This window comes from Mirounga angustirostris, unplaced genomic scaffold (assembly GCF_029215605.1).
Source record: "Mirounga angustirostris isolate CCGP_5_RB_7025 unplaced genomic scaffold, mMirAng1.0.hap1 SCAF_2, whole genome shotgun sequence".
NCBI lineage: Eukaryota > Metazoa > Chordata > Mammalia > Carnivora > Phocidae > Mirounga > Mirounga angustirostris.
Genome location: NW_026991710.1, coordinates 5,209,667 through 5,234,212, shown reverse-complemented (window position 1 = coordinate 5,234,212; position 24,546 = coordinate 5,209,667). Strand labels below are relative to the sequence as shown.

Here is a 24,546-nt window from a genome sequence, read left to right as displayed (position 1 = left end):
GCCCGCCATGGGAGCAAAGTGAAGGAGCTGCTAGACTTACCAGGGGCCAGGCAAGGCCAGCTCACACCTAAAAAAGTAAGTCAAGATGAATTGTTCCAAACAAGCAGTGGGGATGAAGGCCAAGGAGGGCGAACCTTCAGTGTCTGGACAGAGAGAACTGGTAGCCAAGGCCCAGAGGCCACAAAAAACACAGCAAATTCTAGGACCCAAAAAGAACACAACTGTGTCCTTTGTGCATTGTATCATAAAAGTGTCCCCAAGTTACTACATGTTCTTCATCACTGCAAGTGACTACAAAATATTCCATCTTACGGATACACAATAAACTGTTTAATGACCCCCCTACTGTTGGACACTTATTTTCGATTTTTCACAATGGTACGTATTGCTGCAATGATCATTTCTGCACACAAAGCTTTTCGCTCAGCTTGAATGCTTAGGGTCAATTCCCAGACCGTAACAACTCAGTCCAACAGTATAAACCTTCTTTATGGCCCTTGATAAATATGACCAGATAGCTTCCCAAAAGGACTGCCCTGATTTGCCATGCATAAAATCAGCAAGCACCCTTGGTTGTCATTAATATTCGTTAATTTGCATTTCTTGACGGCTGAGAATTGTTTTGCCCTGTGCTTATTTATACTTGTACCATCTCCTAGCTGGAGATGTAGTGATGAATAAAAAACACAGCCTCTGTCCTTAAGCTCCAGCCACTGCGTAGGGAGAGAGAGAGTAAACAGTAACAATTCAGGGTAGACACTTCCAAGAGTGTCTTCCGTGGGTTTCCCTGAAAGCAGAGCCTGAGACAAGGATGAGAGGCAGATAGTGTCTTTGGGAGGTGACTGCACAAACTGGAGTGAGGAAGTAGGGAGAGGCAGACAGGCACGCAAATCCCATACAGAGTGTCCACCGATCTGGCGAACATGGGTTAACTGGGGCTAGATCCCAGCAGGACCCTCTGAGGAACTGTACGGAATGCACCTCAGAGTGGTCCCAGTGGTCCCATGGCATCAGTCATGAGAGGAAGACAGAATACTGTACAAGTCCAGAGAAGAAGGGTCAACCCACACTCAAGAATCAGGGAAGGTTCGCTGAGCAGAAACAGGGCATGCAGCCTGCCACTCAGGACCCTCTAGTGGTGTCATGCATCAGCCCTGTATTTCCTTTAGAGTGAAAGCCAAGTCAGTGAGACCCAATGTAATCTGGAATCCCACTACCCAGGCAACATTCACGCTCTCACTTGCTTCAGGTGTCTGTTCAATTTCTCTTACCTGAGAGCCCCCCTCCCCAATGGCTGCCCTATCTGGAACACTGGACACCTCTGCCCTACCAGCAAACCCCATACCTCTGCCCATTCTGTTTCATAGTACCAACTACAGTACATCCCACACACTATATATTCACACTGTTTGTCTAAAAGGTGACTTGCTCACGGACATCAGAGCTGTGGTGCTTCCCCACTGACAGTGTCAGACACACTCATGGGGGACTCCTGCATACATGCTGATGTGGCTACTAGTGCCAACTGCAAAGGTGCCCTGCAGCTGTCCTTACAAGACCATTAGCTTCATGGGGGTAAAGATTTCATCCATTTTCACTCTGCATCTCTGATACTCGGACACAGCCTGGCTGGTTGGCTGGCTGACTGGCTGGCTGGATGGACAGATGGATGGATGGACGGATGGATGGATGGCTGGATGGACGGACGGATGGACGGATGGATGGATGGTTGGATGGTTGGATGGATGGATGGATGGATGGATGGACGGACGGACGGACGGACGGACGGATGGATGGATGGATGGATGGATGGATAGATGGACAGATGGATGGATGGATGGATGGATGGATAGATGGACAGATGGATGGATGGATGGATGGATGGATGGATGGATGGATGGATGGATGGATGGACGGATGGACAGATGGATGCATAGATGGAAGGGTGGATGGATGGATGGATGGATGGATGGATGGATGGATGGATGGATGGATGGACAGATGGATGGATGGATGGATGGATGGATGGATGGATGGATGGATAGATGGACAGATGGTTGGATGGATGGATGGATGCATAGATGGAAGGGTGGATGGATGGATGGACAGATGGATGGAGGGGTGGACAGATAGATGGGTCCCTGAAGTGATTCTTGAAGGCTGAATAGTTTAAGATGGAGAGCAAAAGTATCACAACCATGAGACAAGAAACTATGAGCCATAAGACAAGGAAGAGAAGTATGAACTAGCATATCCTGCTCCCCAGCAGGAGGGTCTCTGGCTTCAAGCTCACCAGTCCCTACACGCTGTCTCTTAGCCCTAAGATAGAAGCCAGCCACAATTTGCACATTCCCAGAGAGGATACTCCAGGACCAAGGGAAAGAGGAGATGTGGGCTCTACATATCCAGAAGCAGAGACAAGCTGGTATGCAGGTTTTCCCGGGCACTAGAAAGCAGGGAAATGTGAGTCATCAGCAGCAGCTGGTGCACGGCTTCCAGAACCTGGCACCCCAAGGGCAGCCGTCTGCCTTGTCACATTTAATAGAGGGCTATACAGGCTCAGCCTGAAAGGTGGTATTTAAAGCACTGTGCACCAGAAGATCAGCCCTACCCTGCTCTTCCTAGAATCAGATGGGTGCAGTTTGTGTTCAAATCCACCTCCTCCCCAACTACTGACAGACCGTGTGTGTAGCTATTGCAAGGGGTCCCTTCCGGTGTTCTCAGGGGCAAGTGTCTTTTTAAACCAGCATGTCCACAATGAGGCAAGAGTTGATGTGACTTCCTCCTTTTCTTCCTTAACACTAGCAGTGCCTTTGCCTTTTAATTGGCATTTTCAGAATCATGTTCTTTGGAACTCTAGCACAGAGGGGTTTAAGTGGATGCTATTCCCAAAGGGGATTCCCAGGTGTAGTGAATTTAGAAAATTCTGGATTTAGCAGAAACAAAGATTATCTCTATAAAACAGGAATACCCAGATCCTTTACTTTGTTTACGTGTAATGTGAAAATGCAAGAGGAGAGCTGAATTTACATCTTTTCCAAACATAGATCCCTTTGTGGTATGGAAAATTTGACAAAGATACTTTCCCCAGACAATACCTTAAGAATTGTGCTTTACGAGAGTTAGGCCTTCCAAGCCTGTTGGCACTGAGTGGGTTCTTTTTTTTTTTTTTTTTTTAAAGATTTATTTATTTATTTGAGAGAGCGAGAATGAGAGAGAGTACCTGAGAGGGGGGAGGGTCAGAGGGAGAAGCAGGCTCCTCGCGGAGCAGGGAGCCCGATGCGGGACTCAATCCCGGGACTCCAGGATCATGACCTGAGCCGAAGGCAGTTGCCCAACCAACTGAGCCACCCAGGTGCCCCGGCACTGAGTGGTTCTTCTGGAATGTTAGTTCCAATCTGACCTCAGATGGACACGGGGCTTCAAGATGGGGTGGCCTCCCACGTTCACACAACTAATAGGGGTCTAGGGTAGACCCAACGTTCCCTAACTTCCTGCCTAGCACTGGTTCCATCAAACACCCTTCTGTCATATCTTAAAACATTTTCACACTCTAGAATCCATGACACCCATAATCAAACGCAATTTAGAAAGGACCAGAGGTCTGTGACCCAAGGACCCAGCATTCTAGGGCTCCCTTTCTTCACACAGGAAATCTGAGTGTAAGATCTCACACCAAGAAGAGCGAATTTGATGGTACATAATTTTTAAGAATTTAACAAAGTAAAATCACACATTTAAAAGAAAATTAATGATACCCTGCCTCTCACAAATAGCATATATGAAAAATGACAAGCTCTGTAGAACAACCAGTGTTTAAGTACTTGGAAGAAAATGAAATATTTAATCAAAAATTCAACAAAAGTCTAAGAGCAGGGTATGCCAGAGACTGCCATTCATTCCACGGTGACAGCAGTGACCTAAAGTGAATTATGCTCAGCATGGCTCATGTCCTTGGATCAGTGTCATGGAGGAACAGAATGTCCAGAGTCAGATACAAGTTCCAATCTCTGCCCACTTGTTATCCATGTGAATTAACACCTTCTAGACTTAGTTTTCCCATCTGCAAATGGGCACCGTCCCTGCCTCATAAGACTGTTAGTGAAGTCCATGACGTAGATACACAAAGCACTTAGCACAGGCCTAGCCCATGTAAATACTCAGTAGAATTATGCATTGTTCGTTCTTTGCCATCTTCTATAGCAGGAACTATATTCAATAACTATTTAAGGAAACAGTGTGTGCAGCTAAAAGAAATAGTGCTTGCCTTTAAGGAGTTCTCAGGCCAGTGGGGATACTGGGAAAGGCTGGGGTAGAGAGAAGAGCAGAGATGGGGAGGAGCACAGAGCCCTACCACCCCTTCCAGCTCTTCGGGGAGGGGGGATGCTTATCTGAGATGGAAGAATGAGTAGGAATTAGCCACATGGCAAAGGAGAAAAGAGACTGCAGGAAGGGGTATGACGTGGGGACAGGCACAGAGGAAGAAGGAGCCTGGTGGGCTTGGGAATCTGTATGTGATTTTATCTGGCTGAAGTATGACCTTTGAGTGGGGATCTGGAGAGTTCTGCAGATGCCAGCCCATGGGGACTCTAACACCATGTGTAGAAGGGAGTCCAGGCTGGTCACATGATAATGAAAGGGCTTTCATCAAGTAAGAACTCAAACATACAAAAGCTTCTGAGCCAAGACATCACAGAAATACTGGGCAGATGTATAAGGGAAACCGATAATCTTTATATTTTCCTCAAATTTGGGATTTCTCAATGAGATCAAGCACTGGACAATTTTGCAAAATATATCGAGGGCCTTAAAACTGTTCATGAACTTTGATCTAAAAATTTAGCATGGGATGCCAGGCTCCTGGGAATCTGTCCTCAGGAAAATATCCCCAAACAGGGCCAAAGAATTATGCACAAAGGTGTGATCCAGAATTAATTACAATCCTATAACCATACCACTAATGGGTATCATTCATCTACTAAAATATTTCCCAGGAATCTTTAAGGACAGACAAAAGTGCTAGAGAATAAAATGTTAGGTGAAAAAGCAGAATACCAAACTCTCTATATGGTAGTAATTTGGGGGGGGGGGGAGGGAGCAGATCTTTCTGGTAGTAACTGACTCCCCCCAGCAGAGACTGTGGGGTGTGCCCAGGTCCCACTGCCCCTTGCACACCCCTCTGCCACAACACTGAGCCCACGTCAAGGTCCACTGTTCACCTGCCCATCTCCTACAGGACTGGACACTCCTTCATGGCTAGCAGTGCCTGGGGTGATTCATCTCTGGATCCCCAGGGACAAGCCAGGGGTGTTTAGCAAATGTTTGCTGAGCAGCAGGAGAGGTGGTGACAGACAGGAGGAAAGGAGAAAGGGAGGAAGAAGAAGAGAAGGTTTGAAAAGAGGGAGGGAGGGAGAAGGAGAGGAGTGGGAGATGGAGAGGGAGGGAAATGAACAAGAGCGAAGAAAGGGAGGGAGGAAGCGAGGGTGGGGCAAGAAACAGAGAACAGGAGAAAAGAGCAGATGAAAACATCAGAAATCTCTTTTTCTGCCTTTAAAATTCCCTGAAAGCCTAAGCCTGCTACCTGAGAAGAGAAGATGGTTTAATGCAAAGCCTGAACAACACGGATGATGCTGAAGGAGCCCCTCAGGAGGGGCCCACCTAAACCTTGGTTCTGGGCAGTAATCACATCTCTGCCAAAGGTCCTGTGAGTCAGAGGAGAAGCCCAGGGAAGGGAAGGGCTTGTCTGCAAACCTGCTATCATCTCCCACCCAGCCCCAGCTGGGAGAGAGCTGATGTTGGCAGGACGCCTTCATTCTCTTCACAAACACTAAGTACTATGTAGAGTGGTGCTTACAAAAATTAGCCCTTAAAGCTTCAGACATCCTTGCCCATACAGCAGCAAAGTAAACAGTCAGCCTCAGCTAGGAGGGGAGGTCTGGGTCACAGTGAAATTTCTGCATCATTGTCTATCCCTGAGCAAAGCATTAAGCCTCTCTGCATTCTGTTCTCCCACATCCTTGGTAGGAATAAAATCTGTCATCTCCACCGCAAAGTCAGAGGGATGGAAAATCCATTAAGGTCTAGGGAGCCCTGGAAGAAAAGAGAGGTGCTGTGCTAATCAAATAAACACTTACCCTAAAATCACTAGTTTAGCAACCTTGGGTATCTGGAAAATAGCAGAAAACCAAAGCTGTTATTACAGAGACAGGGAAAGACAGTGACTATGTCATCAAGGAGGGGACATTTAAACTGGGTTCTAAAATATGAGAAGTTCAAAGACACCAAAAAAGGGGGAGAAGTGGAGCCTTCCAACAAAATAAATAGTACATACATAGACACAGTGTTCTCAAAGTTCCAACGCAGTAAATAAGGAATGGAAAGTGGAAGCTGTATGCTGTCCGTGGTCCTGAAACCTCATTGAGCATTAGGACAGCAAGGTTTCTCCAAACCCTGGGATGCTGAAGTTGCCTCTCCCTCGTCCAACCTTGTAGTTCTTCACTGTTCTTCTTTCCTGGCTGTTATTTTGTAATCTTTATATTCCCAGAGAACAAAAACAACCATTACCTATGTTTCACAATGTATGTAACTGGTTACATTAGCACTAGGGCTTAGTACCACCCTTTCAATACTTTTAATTCTGCCACCCCAAGAAGTTGGGGAGAGGGCATGCAGCCCCATGTCCCCTCTCCTACAATCCTTCACTAATACACAATGCTTCACTAATACTCTAAATCAGAGTAATGAAATAACCAGTCACTCCTTGGGAAAATAAAGAATCCCTTCCTCCAAAGAGCTGGCATGGAAATGAGTCTCAAAAAGATCTGGGAAGCCCTGTTTTGATAGAAATGTGTTTGACCATGCATTGAACTTCATTCTCTTAAGACAAAAGAAATGTTAAGGTGAGTTTTAAAAGTAACCAGTCCTTCAGACTCTATGGGCCACTAATGTTGAGGCTTATGTTTACAACCCAAACATTCAACAGGACAGTAGGCGCACCTCATTCATGCATCTACAACGTATAACATGGCACTTGAGCCTAGATGATCCCCAAAATCCACTGGGATTACCTGCTAAAAATTCCAATCCAGGTGCTTCTGTCAAGATTTTTACCTACCAGATGTAGTTTACCGGCCAAGAATTTATGTCACTAAAAAACACCTCCAGATGATCTTGATACGGATCCTCTGGTGGGTTGTGCTATTTGTTTTACAATTCATTCTGCTCCCCTACCCTCGCAGTGCTCCAATGTAGGTCCAGTGCTCTTCTGCTCCACCAGCTGTGGGTACAGTCATGTGACTTGCTTTGACCAACAGAATGAGAGTGGATGTGAGTGCGCCAGTCTGAGCACAAACTTTAAGAGGCAGGTGGGATTCGGCTCGATCTTGACAGTCCACCCTACGCCATGAAAACAACATGACCCAAAGAGGGAGCCTCCTTCATTCTGAGTCCCAGAAGGAGGGGATATGAGGAGAATGTATGACACAAACAGAAGCCTGAAGATAAATCTAGCTGAGCCCTGCAACGCCTCTGCCACCCACAGACCTATAAGCAGTAAATATTTGGGGTTGTAAGTCAGAATTACAAGGTTGTTTGTGATGGGGCATTATTGTATCAAAGCGAACTGATACACCACCAAGACTGTGCTGAGAGCCATCTGAGGGACTTTCTAGCTCAAATATTTCATAATTCCATGACTCAGTTCCTACCTTTACTAACCAGAGCCCCCGTCCTTGCAGATCTCCCATTCGACCTTCCTGCAGCAGCATGGGCTGCCATACGGTGCATCTGCACATCCTACTTATTCCCAGAAAACCAGCCCATTTGCCTTTGATTTATCTCAGGGGACAGCCTGTCAGCCAGCAGTCCTTTGCCACCTGTCCAGGAAGGCAGCCCTGGAAGTGGCAACAGGCCTGAGACCAAATCTAATTAACACACATTTGTTTTCCACTTGCATGGAGAGAGAGCACAATGGCATTTTCCTCCTTCATGAAGCAGAAATGGCGGTGGTCCCCATGGATTGCAGGCCTTCTCTGGAAACTCGGGCCCATTTCCATGACAACTGCAGTTTTAACAGCAAGATCTCAGGTCCCATGAGACCAGCAGACAGTCAGGAAATACTCCCTCATGGAGGGAATATCTGGTTTTAAAATAACCCACCTGTAAGATGACCCCAGGAGCGGGCAGGGCCTCCAGAGGAGGGCGCTAGCTACATCTGTGTCTATGTTGAGACCCATTTCTGTGTTGCCTTGTCTCTGCTTTTGACCTCATACAAAGCAATGTAGACAGAAATCCTTTACCTTTAAGGAAATCACATTCTTGAGCGCATACTAAGCGTCAGTTCTGCATTACATGGGTTTTCATTTTTAATTAAGTTACCTGAAGAAGTGGGTATGATAGGGGTGCCTGAGTGGCTCACTCAGTTGTCTGACTCTTGATTTCGGCTCAGGTCATGATCTCAGGGTCGTGAGATGGAACCCCAGGACAGGATCCACGCTGGGCATGGAGCCTGCTTAAGATTCTGTCTCTCCCTCTGCCCCTCCCCTTGCTCACACTCTCCCTCAAAAAAAGAAAAAAAAGTAAATAAATAAAATAAAAATAAACAAGAGGTGGGTATGATGGCTACAAGTGAGGAAGCTCAGAGAAGTGAAGTAATTTCTCAAGGTCACACAGCCAGGAGTGGGTGCTGTCAGATTTGAACCTAGTTCCACCTGATACCTACAAAAGGACAGCCCCATTGCCCCTACGGTGGTTATCCTGCGTTCTCCTCACGATACGTGGCTAACATGTCTGAGCCTCAGTTTCGTCCTCTGCAAAATGGGGACAAGCAAGAACCGACCATATATACCCATTCAACTATTTACCAAGCACAATCCCGATGCCATGCATTCCCCTGCCCTCCTGATAGGGTTGCTGCCATTGTGGCCAGAAGGGAGTAAGGCAGATTAAAGGGCTCCGAAAGTTGCTAAGAGCTCCCTGGCGGGGAGATATTAAATGCAGAGACCTATTCACCCAATAAACACTGGCAATGCCTCCTGTGAGCCAGATGCTTCCACACCCAGTATCTCTTTGACAAAGAGGCGGAGTGGCCTGCTGGTTAAGTCTGTGGGTGCCAAGCAGACTTCCTGAGCTCTGATCGGGCCACACCCTTACTAAGGCTGTGCCCCAGGCAAGTCCTCCTCTGCCTGTGTCAGTTTCCCACCTGTAATGCAGAGAACTCTTCTGAAAGACAAATGAATTAAACACGTGGACAAGCGCTTAGATCTGTGCCTGTTTTTTGTTGTTGTTGTTGTTGTTTTAACCTTTGCAACAGGGGGAGTTAGATCTCACTGAGATGCTCCAGTTCCATCTTCGACTTCTCTCTAAACTCTCACTTCAGACCCAAGTCTTTCCTCCATCTTGTGGCATCTGGTCCAGAAAGTCCTCGCATGCACCTGCTGATTCCCACCTCCCACTGCACCTGTCCCAGGTCAGCCTTCACCACCTGTCTCCCTGCTGCCTGTCTTGTCCCCTCCACATGACAGCCAGTGACCTTTCTGAAACACAAATGCAACCATGTCACGTCTCCTTTAAACCCTTCATCAGCTAGCTTGCCCTCATGCACAGGACAAAGTACGCCCTCCTGGGTAATTTCTGGCCTGACCCCACCCCTCCCCCAGCCTTGTGTCCCCACATTCCGTCACTCCCACACACTGGCTCCTAAACTGCAACTTCACACCCCCGTGACTTCCTATGGCCTTCCTGCCAAACCTGCTCTACCCACTGATTTCCAACTCACCCTGTGAGCCACCGTGTCCTGACCCCAGGAACATGTGGTCATCCCTTGCACTTCCCACAGCTCGAGGCGCAAACCTCATGTTTAGCATTGCTTCAAGATGCTTCATCTTCCAGCTCATCTTCGTCTGTCTGTTTCTCCCACGAGGCTGGGAGATCCTTCACGCCAGAGACTACAGCTTATTCCCAAGCAGCTGGGAATTAGCTACGTGACCTGGGACAAGATACTTAACCTCTGTGTGCTTCAGTCTCCTCATCTGTAAATGGAACTAATCAAAGTTTAACTAATCAACTCACAGGATTCCTAAAAATAATATGTAAAAGCACTTTGTACTCTGCATACGCTGAGTACTGGTCTATGTAGTCCAATATTTTATGCCAAATGTCCTATGTCCATGCATTGAGGAAGCAGGAAAAAGTTTCCATTGCTCTTATCACCTTCTCAAAGGTGTCTGTGACCTAGAAAGTTCTTAAGCCAGTTTGAAAAGTGCCCAATGATTAAAGTTTTATTTTGAATCTATTTTGTTCTGCATGCCCAGAAATAAAGGATAGCAAAAGAGAAAAGAAGAAAATGAAGGGGAAAAAGGAATGAAAAATTCTAACATTGTACCTGGAAAGTGTGCTCCATGAGGAAGAGAGCACCGGGGCCATTTTGGAAAAGAGAGGGTCCTGGGTAAGGAGAAATGCCTGAGAAATGCCTTCCAGAGCCTCCAGGAATGCCAGTGTGGAAGAAAAGGAGACCTGTGAAAACTCTGGGGGCGAAAGTAGGGCAAGAGGCAGACCCTCAGTCCACACACACGTGAGCTTTCTTTCCAACAGAGCTGCCCAAGAGTAAAGCAGGCTGCTGAGTAAAGTGGTGATCTCCCTGTCACTAGAGGTATGCAAAGGGAGGGTATTTGGAATTCCTGCACTAGAGGAGAGACAGGGAGAAGCAACAGACACCACTTCCTGCCTTCGTAACTACACAAACACTGAAAATTTCATATAACTTAAAAGGTTCCTTTTAACTTTAAGGTTGTATAAATCAAATATTTGCTGAGATATTATTAGGACTTCAGCCCTAAGGGTCTATGAGTATGGGACAAAATACAGGGTAGCATAATCTGGGGACAGGTATAAAATCCAAAACAGCTACCCGTTTGCTCTATGTAATTCTGCATCAGACCCATTGAGCCATTGAGGTCATTCATTATTCAATCAAGGCCTAGGGGATATGTGTGCTATGATGCTCCAGCTTATACGGAAGACCCTTATTGTAAAATCTTGCTTTTCAGTGGGAAATGCAATGAAGCCCATTAATAGATCAGCTCTGTCCTCTCCCTACTGCCAAAGTACCTCTTGGGAGGCCCTTCTTTGAGCTCCAAAAACCCTTCAAGCCCCTCATCTTCTTCTGGATGGTAACCACCTAAATACTAAATCCACAGATAGGATATTTGTTAAGGAAAGTCAAGTGCAGAAGTGGCTGAAACCTCACTCAGCAAAGCAACACCATTTGCAACCGGGTTTCATTCATCTGCCCATGCAGTATGAAGTCTCTCTGTGAGTCAGCAGCCTGCAAGAGCACACCTGAGAGATGCCAAAGAGAATGAGAGGCTGTCTCAGTCCTCCAGTGTTCAATCGAGTGGACAAACCAAAGTTCTAACGTGGGAGCACTCACAGTTCCCAGCCCCCGGGGGAAGGATCCTCCACGGAGAATGGACACAGCTTATACAAGGGCAAAGGGCTGGAGAGGGTAAGCCTGGTCAGGGAGAATGTTCCAGGTGCCTAGGGCACAGGCCCAAGGAAGGAGTGCTTGCTTTTGTTTTCTAGACCAGCATCTCTATGAAAACACCCTAGATCCCACTCCTTCTCCCAAGCCACTAACCCCAATTCAGAGTGATCTTTTCTCAGAGCAAAGTTAGGATTTCATGTCTGCATCCCTCCAGGGCAACGAATCTCAATCTGTGTTCAGAACACATGTTCAAACAGTATAAAAAATGGCAGCGTTCTTAAAGTAATTAAAGACCTACACAACACCAAGTCCGTCAGCATTCATTAGCATGCCATCCCTACTACAGTGTGACTGCCTGTCTCGGGGCCTTGAATAGCTCACGTCCTTATGCTTCAGCACCAGGGCACTGTCCACGGCCTGGACCCTGTCCTTTTGTATGCTCAAGGGCAAAGTCCTCTTGAGGCTTTCTTTCCAGGGCAGGAGCTTCCTTTGATTCACAAAAAAAAAAAAATTGGACTCATTCAACACCTCCCTGCTCCACCTGATACATGTTACTAGAACAATTTATAGACTTGGCTGCAAAAATATAAATTTTACATGCTGATCAAAATTTAGCAGCACATCTGCAGAGGATTTTTTTAATACACCATTCTGCTCACAGCACATGGGCTGAGAACCACTAGTTGCTAGAATAGCTCACATTTCCTATCTTCCACTAGTGCTTCTTGTAATGGGTTCCTAATCTCCATATCTGGCCCTTGGCTCTCACCCCCCACCCCATACCAATCTGGATTTCCAATTGCCCACGGAGACCCCTCAGCTTAGTGCTCATTCCCAGCTTAATTCAACCTAAGAACCAGTGCAGGCCTTTTCTTTCAAACTCACCCCTTATACTTCCGGACCATCTCATCATTAGCTCTAACAGGTGTTTATTAGCATCTCTTATGTGCCATAACTCTCCTTTTCTTTTTTTTTTTTTTTTTGTAACTTTCACACTTGATCCTCATATCTCCTTTTTTTTTTAGGATTTTTTATTTATTTGACTGAGAGAGCACAAGCAAGGGGAACAGCAGAGGGAGAGGGAGAAGCAGGCTCCCCACCAAGCAGGGAGCCTGACTCAGGACTCGATCCCAGGACCCTGAGATCATGACCTGAGTGGAAGGCAGACGTTCAACCATCTGAGCCACCAAGGCGCCCTAATCCTCATATCTCCTTAAGGAAGTTTATCATGGGGCTTCTCTCCATTGACTTAGGTCTCATCATGTGACTTGCTGTGACCACATGACTGTGAGCTGTAACTGAGCTCAAGTTCTTAAAGGCATGCCAGGTTGCCTCTTGTGCCTCCCTCCTCGGTTCCTCCAGCCTGAGTCTCAAAGTGAGGAGATACAAGGAACAGACCCGTTGTTCACCAGCATCCAGGGGCAAAGCTATAGCCAATCCAAGGCCCTCATAGAGCATCAACAAGAATTAAATGTATGTTGTTGAAAGCTAGATATGGTGGCTGTTTGCTACAGAACACAGCTGACTAATACACCCTCCCACAATAAGAATAACAGCAACTAACCTACAGAGGATACACCACGAGCAGGTACTAGTCTAGGCACCTGACACACAGTAAGTCATCTTATTCTCAGGAAAAATCCTATGGAGTATTATTATCCCCATTTCACAAATGAGAAAACTGGTGCATAGACAGAATAAAACACTTGCCTGAACTACACAGCGAAGTCAGTGGAACAGTTAGACTCCAAACCCAAATTGTCTGGTTTCAGAATGCACACTCTTCCATGCTGCCTTTATCATACCAGCTTCCCAGTTCATGAACTGCCAGTGGCTTCCTGTTACCCACAGAATAAAGTCAGAGTGTCCTAAACTTGGAACTCTATAAAGAAAAGGAATCCCCGGGTGCCTGGGTGGCTCAGTTAAGCGTCCAACTCTCAGTTTCGGCTCAGGTCATGATCTCACGATCATGGGATCGAGCCCTGCTTTGGGCTCCACATTCAGTCCAGTGGGCTTGTCCTTTTATCCCTGCTCCTCCCCCTGCTCTCTCTCTCTCTCTCTCTCTCTCTCTCTCTCTCTCAAATAAATACATAAAATCTTGAAAGAAAAAGAAAGAAAGAAAAGGAATCTGAAGCCCAGGGAAAGGAAGTGACTTGCCTGAGATCAAATATCCCACCTGCATTTGAGCCAGACTTAGAACCTATATGCTATTTCCATCACGTTGGGTACATTCTACGTGACCTCCAAAGTGTTACAGAATCCCCCCATACCCACACCCCTTCATGCTTATTTCTCCTTCCTCATGCTGCCCCCCCCAATCCATCTGTGTCTAACGCCTCACTCTCTTCTGACCATATTCATTCTCCTGCCCAAGTCTTCCACAGGCTGGTCCACCTGTCTTGCATGCTCGTCCCTTGTGTCCACCAATCAAATCCCTCACCATCTAGCTCGTGCTGCCCCCCACGTCCCAGGAAGCCACCTCCTATAGCTTCCCCCAACACTGAGTCCTCCCCTCCCCAAGCCCCTCTAACACTTGTGCTCTGTCATCCTTAACTGCTTGTGTGTGCACGTTGTCACTTAGGTGGTAAGCTTGTTAGGGTCATGGATCATGAAAAGTTATCTTTAGCTGCCCATCACACCTGCATAGTCCCAAGAACAGAACAGACACGCAGTGAACACTTGCCCGCTCACCTGCCCATTCTCAGTTTTCATTTCCTCCGAGGGAGCCTGAGTCTGGAGAAGGGAACGATCATCTGTCAGCCACCGAAATGTGCCAGGCACATTCACATATGTCCTATCAAGTGCGTTCCATGGATTCAGTCATGGCCAAGTTCATCATGAGAAACAGAGATACAGGGCTAGGTTGGCCCAGCTAGGTTACAGAGGAAGTCCTAACGATATCATTGTTACCCTCTCTGAAACGCTTTTCAAGAATGTAATTTAAACAAAGTAATTTTTCCCCTAAGAATACGGCCTACTTTCCCCTCTCTGGTACTTGACGTTAACTGAGGGTGTCTGCTTCTCTGCCCTGGACGACAGAAGCTCCGAATCGGGTATCAGATAGATGTCCAGGTGCACACCTCCAGTGGCCTGAAACACTGGCAGTTCTGTTCCCAGCTCTTCCTCGATCTTTGGCCCTGGTATTCCAAGATCTCACTATATGCATGACAAATCCCTGGGGGCATCTCAAATCCTTTGTGTTAAAAAAAAAGGGAGGGCAAATAAACTGAGTATCTGAACTGAATGGCATCCTCAAGAAGAAGTATAACAGGCCTCACGTGTTTTGCATATTTGCACATTAGAGTAACTAACTAGAGTCTGATGTGAGTTTCACTTACTGATCTCTTTCTTCCCTGCCCATCTTCGCCTTTTGACGGAACTCATGCACGCACACAGACACACACAGATTTCAATCAGATAGTGATTTTCATAGCAGGCAGACCAGCCCTTCTAGCCCCCTCTGCTTGCATCTGGCTCTTTCTTCCTCCACAGGCCACTGCAAGAATTTTTACGTGCCACCAAGTCTCTGTGAACCTGCGCTTACTCTTTGGGACGCAGGGATATCGCTGGCCTGCCTTCCTGATAGGCCTGCTGTGAAAACCCAGTAAGAAATCACGGAGGTCATGCTGAATGCTCTAACAGCCTGCAAACCCACAAATGATCAGTCCTCGGGAAGTCCTCCTTTTAATAATAATAATTCTTCACCATTGCAGTGGACACTCTGGTCTCCTCCCATGACCGAGCCCCCTTCGCTGGCTCTGCTGGGAGCCTAGAGCTTCTGCAGGGCCAGGAAGCCATGTGCCTTTGTTTGCTCAGAGCCACGCCCAGGATGTTCTAACACTTATCCACTGCAGTGGGCTCCAGAAACAGCCTCAGCTAAGTTAATCCCTGGCTGTGCCATTAATTTTTTAAAAAGCCACACACAAAAGAGAGCTTTGTAAATATTTTTAAACAATCCTTAGGGGCTGAAGCTAAGTGTTTCTGCAGTTTCCCTCCTCTCTGTCGGGTACTCTATGATCTCAGGAAAAGGCTGAGATGGGAAATAAAAGGAAAGATGCCCGATCACAATCAACATGGGTAGAACATTTTCTTAACTCGGCCATGCCCCACCTGGGATGTCCCTCCTTCTCCTCTGCTCAAGTACCCTCTCCCCTATCTCTGGATGCTCTGGCTAAAGTGGGACCTTATCCTGATTGCTCAGATGACAACGCTGAGGCTCACAGTGGGCACAGAGTGACCCAACATGGAGCAGGTGGGATCTTGGGGATGAGCTGAGAGTTGTATCTTGGTCCTTTTCAACCACCAGGTCCCTCCACGGGCCACACACACCATGGCTACCAAAAACATCCAGGATTTGCTCTCCCTGTACAGAGCAGCTACACTTGAAAGCAGAGGTTCACACAACGCTGACTTTCCTTCATTTTCTCCCGCATGCCACACTCATTTGCCTCTGGGCCTTCCTCCACTCACCTAGGAACCCCCCCTCCTCCCTGCCCTCCTCCCAGGACTAGGGTGGGTGTCCCTGCTATGGTTTCCACCAGCCTCCTGTGTGTCCCTTTAGGACACCCCCCACTCTTGGATGCAATTTCAGGCAGAAATGTTGGTCTTTGCCAAACTCTGGGAAGGCACGTGCAAACCCATCTCAAGCCTGCTGTCCCTAGCACCCAGCACAGTGCTCATTATTAACTTACCTGCTGCACAAACTAAGGGTGCCGCATTTGGAAAACCACACTTCTAATGGCATTCTGGTTCCTGTCACAACGTGTACATTATCAGCAAAAGATCCACAGGAAGCTGAGGGTCCTACAAAGGGGCTCCATTCAAGTCCATCCTCTCTGGTTTGCTGTTTGTTTAAACCACAAGTCTTTCTGGGTGAAGTGGCCTTATGTGGACCAAATGAAACACAAATAAATGCTCATCAAGAGCCTCCTTCCCAGGAACTAAGTATACTTTTCAGCGTCTCCTCCCCACGAACCCATGCTATCGAAGCTGCTAGAACCACACCATTTGGTTCTCTTTGACACACAGGTTGACTACTGGCTTCGCACAAAGACGAAAGCAGCATCAGCCAGCAGTTCTACTGCCCTTATTACGGGTCTAACACATACTAAGTGCTTTGCCAGAGTCCTCTTGGATGCACACTGATCCTGGGAAGCGGCCAGTGTGGGCCCATGTGGGATATCAAAGCGCAGACGCTGAGAGGTGGCAGAGCGAGGCTGAGCTCCCAGATCTGTCTGGTACAAAAGCCTGGGCAGCCATCTCCACTCCCTGAGGGTCACAGAGGGGGGCAGGGCAGCTGTTCAAGCCTGGGGTACTGTTCTTACGCACCTGCGCACCTGCCTCAAAGACCATCGGGCAAAACTGCCTTCCTGGAAACCAGGGTCCTGAGAGGGGGACAGACCTGCCATGGGCCACAGCCACAGTGGGACCCAAGGCTCCAGACTCAGCAGTCACTGCATCACCCCCAATCCCATCACTTGCCCTGGTTCCCCTGAGGGTTCAGGGTTAGAGAGGCCCAAGGCAGGGACTTAATCAAACAACCCCCCCCTTTCCTCCCGGCACTGCCTTGCCTGGGGCAACCACACCCCTACCACACCTCTTCTGTTGATTATAGGACTGGCCAGTCACACCTTCCTATCTCAGAAGGCAGGAATTATGGATGGGAGAGAGATGGTCTCTACCCTCAGGGATCACACCTCTAGGCAGGAAGTCACCAAAGGTCTGCTGGAGAGACTTGAAGCTGGGCCCAGGAGGAGTTTTCCAAGGGAAGACTCAGCCCACAGTTGGAGAGGAGGCGCAGGGGTGGGGGGCTGGGGAGGCTCTGTCCCAACCTGCCTCTCAATTGTGCCCCAGCCAGTGCTCCAGCCTCTGGGAGGTTTAGGATTTATTGAGAAGACTCAAAATAGTATCTGCCCTAAACTGGGCAGGCTAATGGGAAATGTCAGCTTCCTCCTCCCCAAGGCTGCCCTCCTCCTGCAGGTGCCCTGGGGCTCCCGGAGCCAGGATTCTGGATAAATGAGTATGCTGGGTTTCCTGCCTCAAACCTCAGGTACCATGCTGGAAGATTCTATCACACCCAGAACGCCACCTCCCAGCACCTGGCTACTCCAGCACCCGCCACCAAAGGCCCACAGGCTTCCTCAGCTCCTGTGAGCCACATCCTTCAGGACTGGTTTGGCTGGACTCCGGTACCAGGGAGGGAATGGGGTGGAGGCCAGGTCTCCCCAGAGCTGCGCCCTCAGCCCTCAGCTCCCCACCCAAGACAAAGCAGGGATCCTTTGTTTCCGGCCACACCCAGGGACGGCGGACGGCTCAGCGCCCACCACCCTTCTACCCCCCAGCGTTAACCCTTCCGGGGCCACAGTTGCCAGTGCCGCCCCATTAGGTTTATTTTTAGCTGCGGTGAGGAATGGGAGGGGCACTCCATCATGGCGCTGCCTCTAGGTCCAGGCTTCCACTCCATCAGTAGGGGCGGGGAGTGGGAGGCGGAGGACGCTATTTTTCCTTCCTCCGGCTGGGAAGGAACTCGGCGGCGAGGTCCAAGAGCCCGACGGTGCGGAGGCCAGGCGCAGGACGCTCGGCACTCCCCGCCCCATCCCCGCTCCAGGGCGGGAGGGAGGGGTTCGGCCCCCCGCGCCCCTCCCTCTTTTGTTCAGCTCCGCATCCTCCCTGTCCACGCCATCCTCCGGCACTTCCCGTGGGGTGGGGGGTGGGGGGCGGCAAGCCCGCGGGGAGAGGGACCCGAGGCTCCAGCCCCGCCTAGCCATGCGGGGCTCCCCACCACCACCACCACCATTGTCCCCAGAGGCTGGGGGGAGGGGGCTGCAGCGCTGAGATCAGCCCCGCCCCACCCGCCGCCACGCAGGAAGCCTCGGGGGCCGCCCCTGCCGCCCCCCCGCGGATCCCGACCCTGGCGGCGACCACCCCCACCCCACAAAGAACGGCGGGGCGGGGGCGGGGGCGGGGGTCCGGCTTACCGTGATGTGCGGAATGCTCTTCTTGCCCTGGTACGACATGGCCCCGCTGGCGCCCTCGGCCCGGCCGGCGGACCTGTGGGGGCTGTCTTTCGCTCGCCCGGCTCTATCAACCGGTCCCGCTCCCCGCGGGCGCGGTGACAAAGGCCCGGGAGGGCAGAAGAGAGGAACGGAAGCTCGGCGCCCGCGGCTGCCCACGCGCCCGCTGCCCCGGCTGCTCGGCCCGCCCGCCGCCGCCGCTCCGGCCGCCAGCACCGCCCGGCTCGGTGAGGAGGGTGGGAGGAGGAGGGAGAGGCGAGGGCGGGAGGAGGGGGCTACAGACAGACAGCTCCTCCCGGAGGCGCGGAGCCGAGCCCGATTCGCCCCTGTCGGCTCGAACCAGGAAGCGCTTCCCTTCCGATCCCCCCCACTCCGCCCCCCGCCCCCCGAACCGCCCAGCCCTGCCGACCCCCGCCCCGCGCACACGCCCTCGGCTGCGCCCCGGCCTCGCTCTCCCGATGGGGAGGGTCTGGTTTTCAGGGTGCTTTTAAATGCCAGAGACGGCCTTGGGCTGCGCGGGCAAGGCCCCGCGGCGGCGCCACAGGTGGGCGGCCCCGCATCTGCGGGCCTCCCCGGAACAGCTGCGCTGGGGAGGGAGCGTGGGGCGGGCGCCGAGGACCCGCCGGAGCTGCTTGAGCGTTCGGCGGCCCTCCGGACCCGGCCCAACGACTGCCCCAGCCCTCTCCTGCCTCTCTTGCTGCATGCAGCCTCCGTTCGTCTGTTTGTCCATCCGCTCTGCACACTCCCTGAATAGATCAAGCGCTTCTCCATCTCCAGGGACTCCAAGCCTTTATTCAAGCTGTACCCTCTTCCTTAATATCTAACCCCAGACAAAAGGTTACCCATCTCCCAGACTCATCGTCAAGGGCCTCTCCATAAAGCCGTTCCTGCCACGCTCCCAACTCCCATCATTGAATCAGCCTCCCGGAGGGCTCAGCAGGAGCCTTACTGCCAGGCCAAGGGAGTGCAGCAGGGATGAGAGAGACAAGGCCCTAACCTAATTAGTGGCTGACCTGCTCTACCTCCTGCAGCAGCTTCTCATCACACAGCAGCCTGGCCCTGGAGCCGCCAGGTCACCCCCACAGTCTTGCTTACCAGTGATTGCTTGGAGGGCCAGACCACTGGTGCTAAGGTCCCCAGATACCCCAGGAGAGGCACCATAGCCTCAGCACCCCTGACCCAGGTGCTGCTCTGGGGAGAGGTGGGCAGGAAGCCAGGGCATAGCTTGATAAACCTCTTGACAGGAAAGGAGAAAAGTGGGAAGGGGGAAAGGGGAGTCCTAGCAAGCCCCCACAACCCCAGACAGGTGCCCCAAATCTCCAGACAATAAAATGTTAACCTCTGCCATTCACTTTCTGCCTACAAAATACAAACTAGCAGTATCTTTTAAAAGACCAACCCATCTTCTTTACTTTCAAGTTGCCACCCAGAGGGAGGGTGTGCTAGGGCTGGTAAAGCACCCCACTACACAGGCTGAGGCCTGAAGCTCTTCCCTCCAAAGCCACCTAGAGGCCAGTCACCCACACCAGGACAGGAGGCCAGAGATATCTTGGCCTTGGAACAGTGCGGGGTTGTAGATTAACAAAAGATAAGCAACTTAGTATTCCAGGAACACTAGGCCATCATTTTCCCATTTTGCAGGTGGAAAGTTGGGGCTTACAGAAATAAAATGGTATCTCAGGTGCAAAGTGCATTAGCTACAGCATAACAGTTTCTGGAAGCCAGGTTCCCGCACACCTTATCGAGAGCTCATTCTCCACTCATTCTTTCAGTCTGTCCTCTGGACTCTGAGCTGGGTCTTAAATTCTTGTTGATGACCAGAATTTGCAGGCCTCCGTTCCCATGTTGCCTACATTGCCTTCCTCAGCGTTGTTAAGTCCTAGGTTCCACGCACCAGGACGTCCCCAGAGGTCAGTCTGGACAGGGAAGCTCCAGAGCTGGGGACAAGACCACGTGTGTATTGGGGGGAGGGGCACCGGTTCGCAATTGGCCAAACAGATCGCTGCTCCCAAGCCGACTTCCCGGGTACAAAGCGCCGCAGCCGCTGGGCCTCGGGCCTCAGCAAACGCTGCGCCTGCGCCGCAGAAACTCCTCCTCCCTCCCCAGGAGAGAGCTTTCTGGGCGGGGGGAGGACCTCGGGCCCCTGTACCCTCTGCAAAGCACTGGAGCCGCGAAGCCCGCCCCGGAACCCGAGTCCCGTGGCGGCTTGGTCCGCAGAAAGTAAAACACTTCCCTTAGGGAGACCGTGAGCCCCTGGGCTCCGCAGTCCCAAACCTGGAGGACTTCTGGAGCCCTAGGCGCGCCGGAGGGCGCCGCCTTTTGTCCAGTCCCCGAGAAGCCATGGAGAAACGGAAGAGAGGGCCAGAGGGGGAGAGAGAGGAGTGGAAGAGGTGAAGCGACCACCATCCCCAAATGCCTAGGCGCGGCTGCGGAGCCGGCCCAGGCAGAACCTGGGGGCGATGCTGACGCTGGCGACACTGACCACGGACGCACTTGCAGACAGCTTCCGGACGTGGCACAAAGCGCTCTCGCCTCCCTGATACTCCACCACGCCTTGTGGGTGGCTGGGAGAAAAACGCCATCCCCATTTCACAGGTGGAGAAGCTGAGGTTCAAGAGGACGAGGTGCCTTGGTTGGAAACCAGGGTTTCCCGGTACAGACCCTGACTTCAGGATCCGCAGCTCTGAAGCCTCCCGCTCGGGCTCAGAAGTCTGGATCCCAAACAAGGTCGGCCACCAGGGAAGGAGGTGGTGAGGGGAGAATAAGAAGGGGTAGAGGAAAGGAGATGACTCTCTCGATATCTCCCTCCCTTGCCCCCACCCCATCATTGTAGACCTCCCCTCTTCAGGGCGCCGAATTCAGGACCATGGAGAGTTCTCGAGCAAAGGGACAGGAAGCGGAGAGCGAGAGCATGGGAGCCGCAGGAGACCCGGTAGTGCGTCCTTGCAGCCGCAGGCTGGCGCAGCCCCCCACTCCTCCAGGAAGCCCTCCCAGATTTCTGTCTGAATCGAGCTCGGCTTCCTCCCGCTCACTTTATGCCTCTCACAGTATTTAAGGGGAGAAGGGCTAATAAAAAATGATAGTAAAATTCAACAACGAACATTTATTGAATGCTCACTGCTTACCAGCATTAGCTGATTTAATTCTCACAATGAATCTCTCACCCACCCTGGCCTGGGGTGGGGCCAGCGTGCTGAGCTGGGACCCCAGCGCCTACCGCGGGTCTGGGACCTGAGCAGTGCTCAGACTTCGAGTTCTGGGCTAAGCTGACAGCCCGCTGGCCCTCGGGTGTTCCAACTTCCGTTGCCCTGGCATCTGGTCCCGACCCTCACACATACATCCCAAAGCTGTGCTGTCTACCCGTCCATCTTCCTCCAATTCCCTGGCAACCGCTAGCTTAAGGGAGAAGAGCCATAGGGCCCAGGGCCTGGCATTCCCTCTCCCTAATGCTCCTTCACTTTAGGGGGGTAAAAACCTCCAAGTCTGGGAAGCTAGAGACCGGGGTTCAAATCTCCAACTTGCTCTGTGAAGAGAGCACAGTGGCATCGTGCTGTGGGACTCAGGAGCATCCCCTGAAGATGTCGGTGCTTGGGGGTAGCAGTTTCTAGTGCTAGCTGCCCGACTCATCTAAATCGTTAACCAAATCTTTCCCCCAAGCATAGAGGGAGCACACACGAAAGGTTCCTTTCAGCATTAACCTGTGTGACCACAGGCGTTTCACTGAACCTTTTCCAGAGTCTGGAACACAGTAGGTGCTTCATAATCACTAGTGAGTGAGTGAATAAATGAATGCACGAATGCGGGAAAGAGCTCCCCTTCTTTTCCCATAAGGCAGGGAATGGGGATCCTTGGATTAACTTCACCCCAGAGGTCCCCTCGCGTTTTAAGGGTCCATGTGGCGGCTGTAGCCAACTTACTTTCCTTCTCAGAGCCTTGCTCTCCCTTCCTGCAGAAGAGGAGCGGGGGGCTGGATTTCGAAGGACCCTTTGGAGTCTCACGGGCTGGGCTGGCCAACCCCGACCAAATCGTACCACCTCTCCGACCCTCCAGTGTGACGGAGGGGGGGAGGGGGCTTCCGTGGCCCTCTCAAGCCCGGTGGCAGCGGCCCAGGCACTCCGCTCCGGCGGCTCCACGCCCAGCTGCCCCGAGGGCCCCGCCCCCCGTCCGGTCCGCGCGCGTCCCGAGGGTACCTGGCCATTGTCCCGGCCGAGTGGCAGGTCACGGGGCGCAGGGCAACGGATGCGCAGCGCGGGTGCTCGCTCCTCGCGCTCGCCCGGCGAGCTGACCGCCGAGCCCGAGAGCTCACTCACGTCGCTGGCCGTGTCCTCGCTACCGCCGGGCCCCGGCAGGCCGACGGCGTCGGGCCGGCCAGCACTGCGAGGCGTGCGCGCCGAGCCGCGGCGGCCCACGCTGTACGCGTCGAAGTCGATGGTCTTGTTCTCGTAAGCGCCCTCCACCGCGGCGAACATGCCGCCGTACTTCTGGCGCGGCGTCTGCGCCGCGCTACCCGGCCGCGCCAGGTACACGGGCAGGTCGTCCTCCGTGTTCCACGCGCGCCGCCGGTCCGCCATGCCGGTCCAAGGCCGGCAGCCCACCCGCGCTCCCGCCCGCTCGCGGCCCTGGCCACCGCCGTGCGCCACGCTCCGCGCTCGCTGCGGGCCCGCGGCGGCCCAGGAGCGACTGCGGCCCGGGGAGGGGCGGGGCGCGCGGCGGGGCGGGGCCGGGGCGGGGCCGGGGCGGGGCCTCCGGGCGGCGGTAGGCGAGCGCCGCGGCCGGCTACAAAGGACCGGGGGGGCGGGGACCGCGGCGGGGGCGGGGAGGGACGGTGACGTGCCCGAGCCGCAGCGCCGAGGGCGGGCAGACGAACCGCAGTGGCCTCGCCGCAGCCCCACTCCCCGCCCCCAGGCCGAGCGCAGAGCGCGAGGAGAGCGAGGGGCGGGACCTGGAGTATGCACACACACTCGCGTGCGCACACTTACACACTCCCCAGGCACACACAGGTTCGTACCAGCGCACCAGCCAATTACGCCGTAAAACACGGGAGAAATGCACAAACATGCTGGCACGCGCTCACACACACACACACACACGGGAGTCGATTACACTCAGGCTTCCCAGTCACACACAGGCTCATTCAGTCACATCTTAGACATTTTTGCACACACGTACAAGCTTGTACATGTTACGAGCCAATTACACACACCCACACCAGAAATTCTCATAGGCACCCAACCCCACCAACCCAGCATCACACCGAAATTAATCGCACAACCGGAGAAACACTCACACATTGGACACAGCATTCATTCACTCTACAGTGTTGTATTGAGTGCCCGCTGGTGCCTAGCACGTTGTGGGTGCTGGGGATGGCGCTGTGAACAAAATACACCAAGTCCTGCCCTCTGGGAGCTGACACTCTAAGGAGGGAGGAAGCAAACAGAGGCATAATGTTCCAGGTGGTGCTAAGTGCTAGGAAAGATGAAACGGAAGACAAGAGGGACATGCCACGACCACATTCACTCAGGCAGACAAGAGAAATACACTCCTGCACGCCAACGAATGACTCACACACATGCACGATGCTCACTCCTACAACACCCACACAACAAAGAGACTGTCACACACTCACACCAAAGGCAAACTCACAAGGTGACTCCACACGGGTGCACTGGTAAACCCAGTCAGGACACCCACACAGAAATGCACCCTGGAAATAAGGAAAGTCTGAAGCTTAAAAATAGGAACGCTCCAGAGAAAGACACACAGAGAGATAGATGAACACATACGAACACACACACACCCGTCAGTCACCCAGACAAATATTCCCCATTCTAGAGTCACCTCCCACAACCCCTAGTACAGCCTACCCTTAATGTGCCAGGAGCTTGCAGTCAAGGGTCCCAGGCTTCTTCTGACTTGGGCCAGGTGGAAGGCATGAAGGCCTGGGGGTCATTCTTCTGGGGGTTTCCTCAATCCTTCTTCAAGGCCAGGCCCCATATGCCTCCCCTAGACACCATCCTTCATTTCTCCATGATTATTATCAGGCCGAGG

General features: G+C 51.8%; 1 protein-coding gene across 1 annotated transcript in view; it reads right to left on the bottom strand.

Moving 5' to 3' along the window:
* Positions 1–23,066, bottom strand: part of CRMP1 (collapsin response mediator protein 1) — a 69,834-nt gene extending 46,768 nt beyond the window's left edge. Inside the window, exon 1 of the mRNA XM_045879488.2 lies at positions 22,686–23,066. Coding sequence (XP_045735444.1) covers positions 22,686–23,066 — 381 coding nt within the window. The remainder of the gene's footprint in view (positions 1–22,685) is intronic.
* Between the last annotated feature and the right edge of the window lie 1,480 nt (positions 23,067–24,546).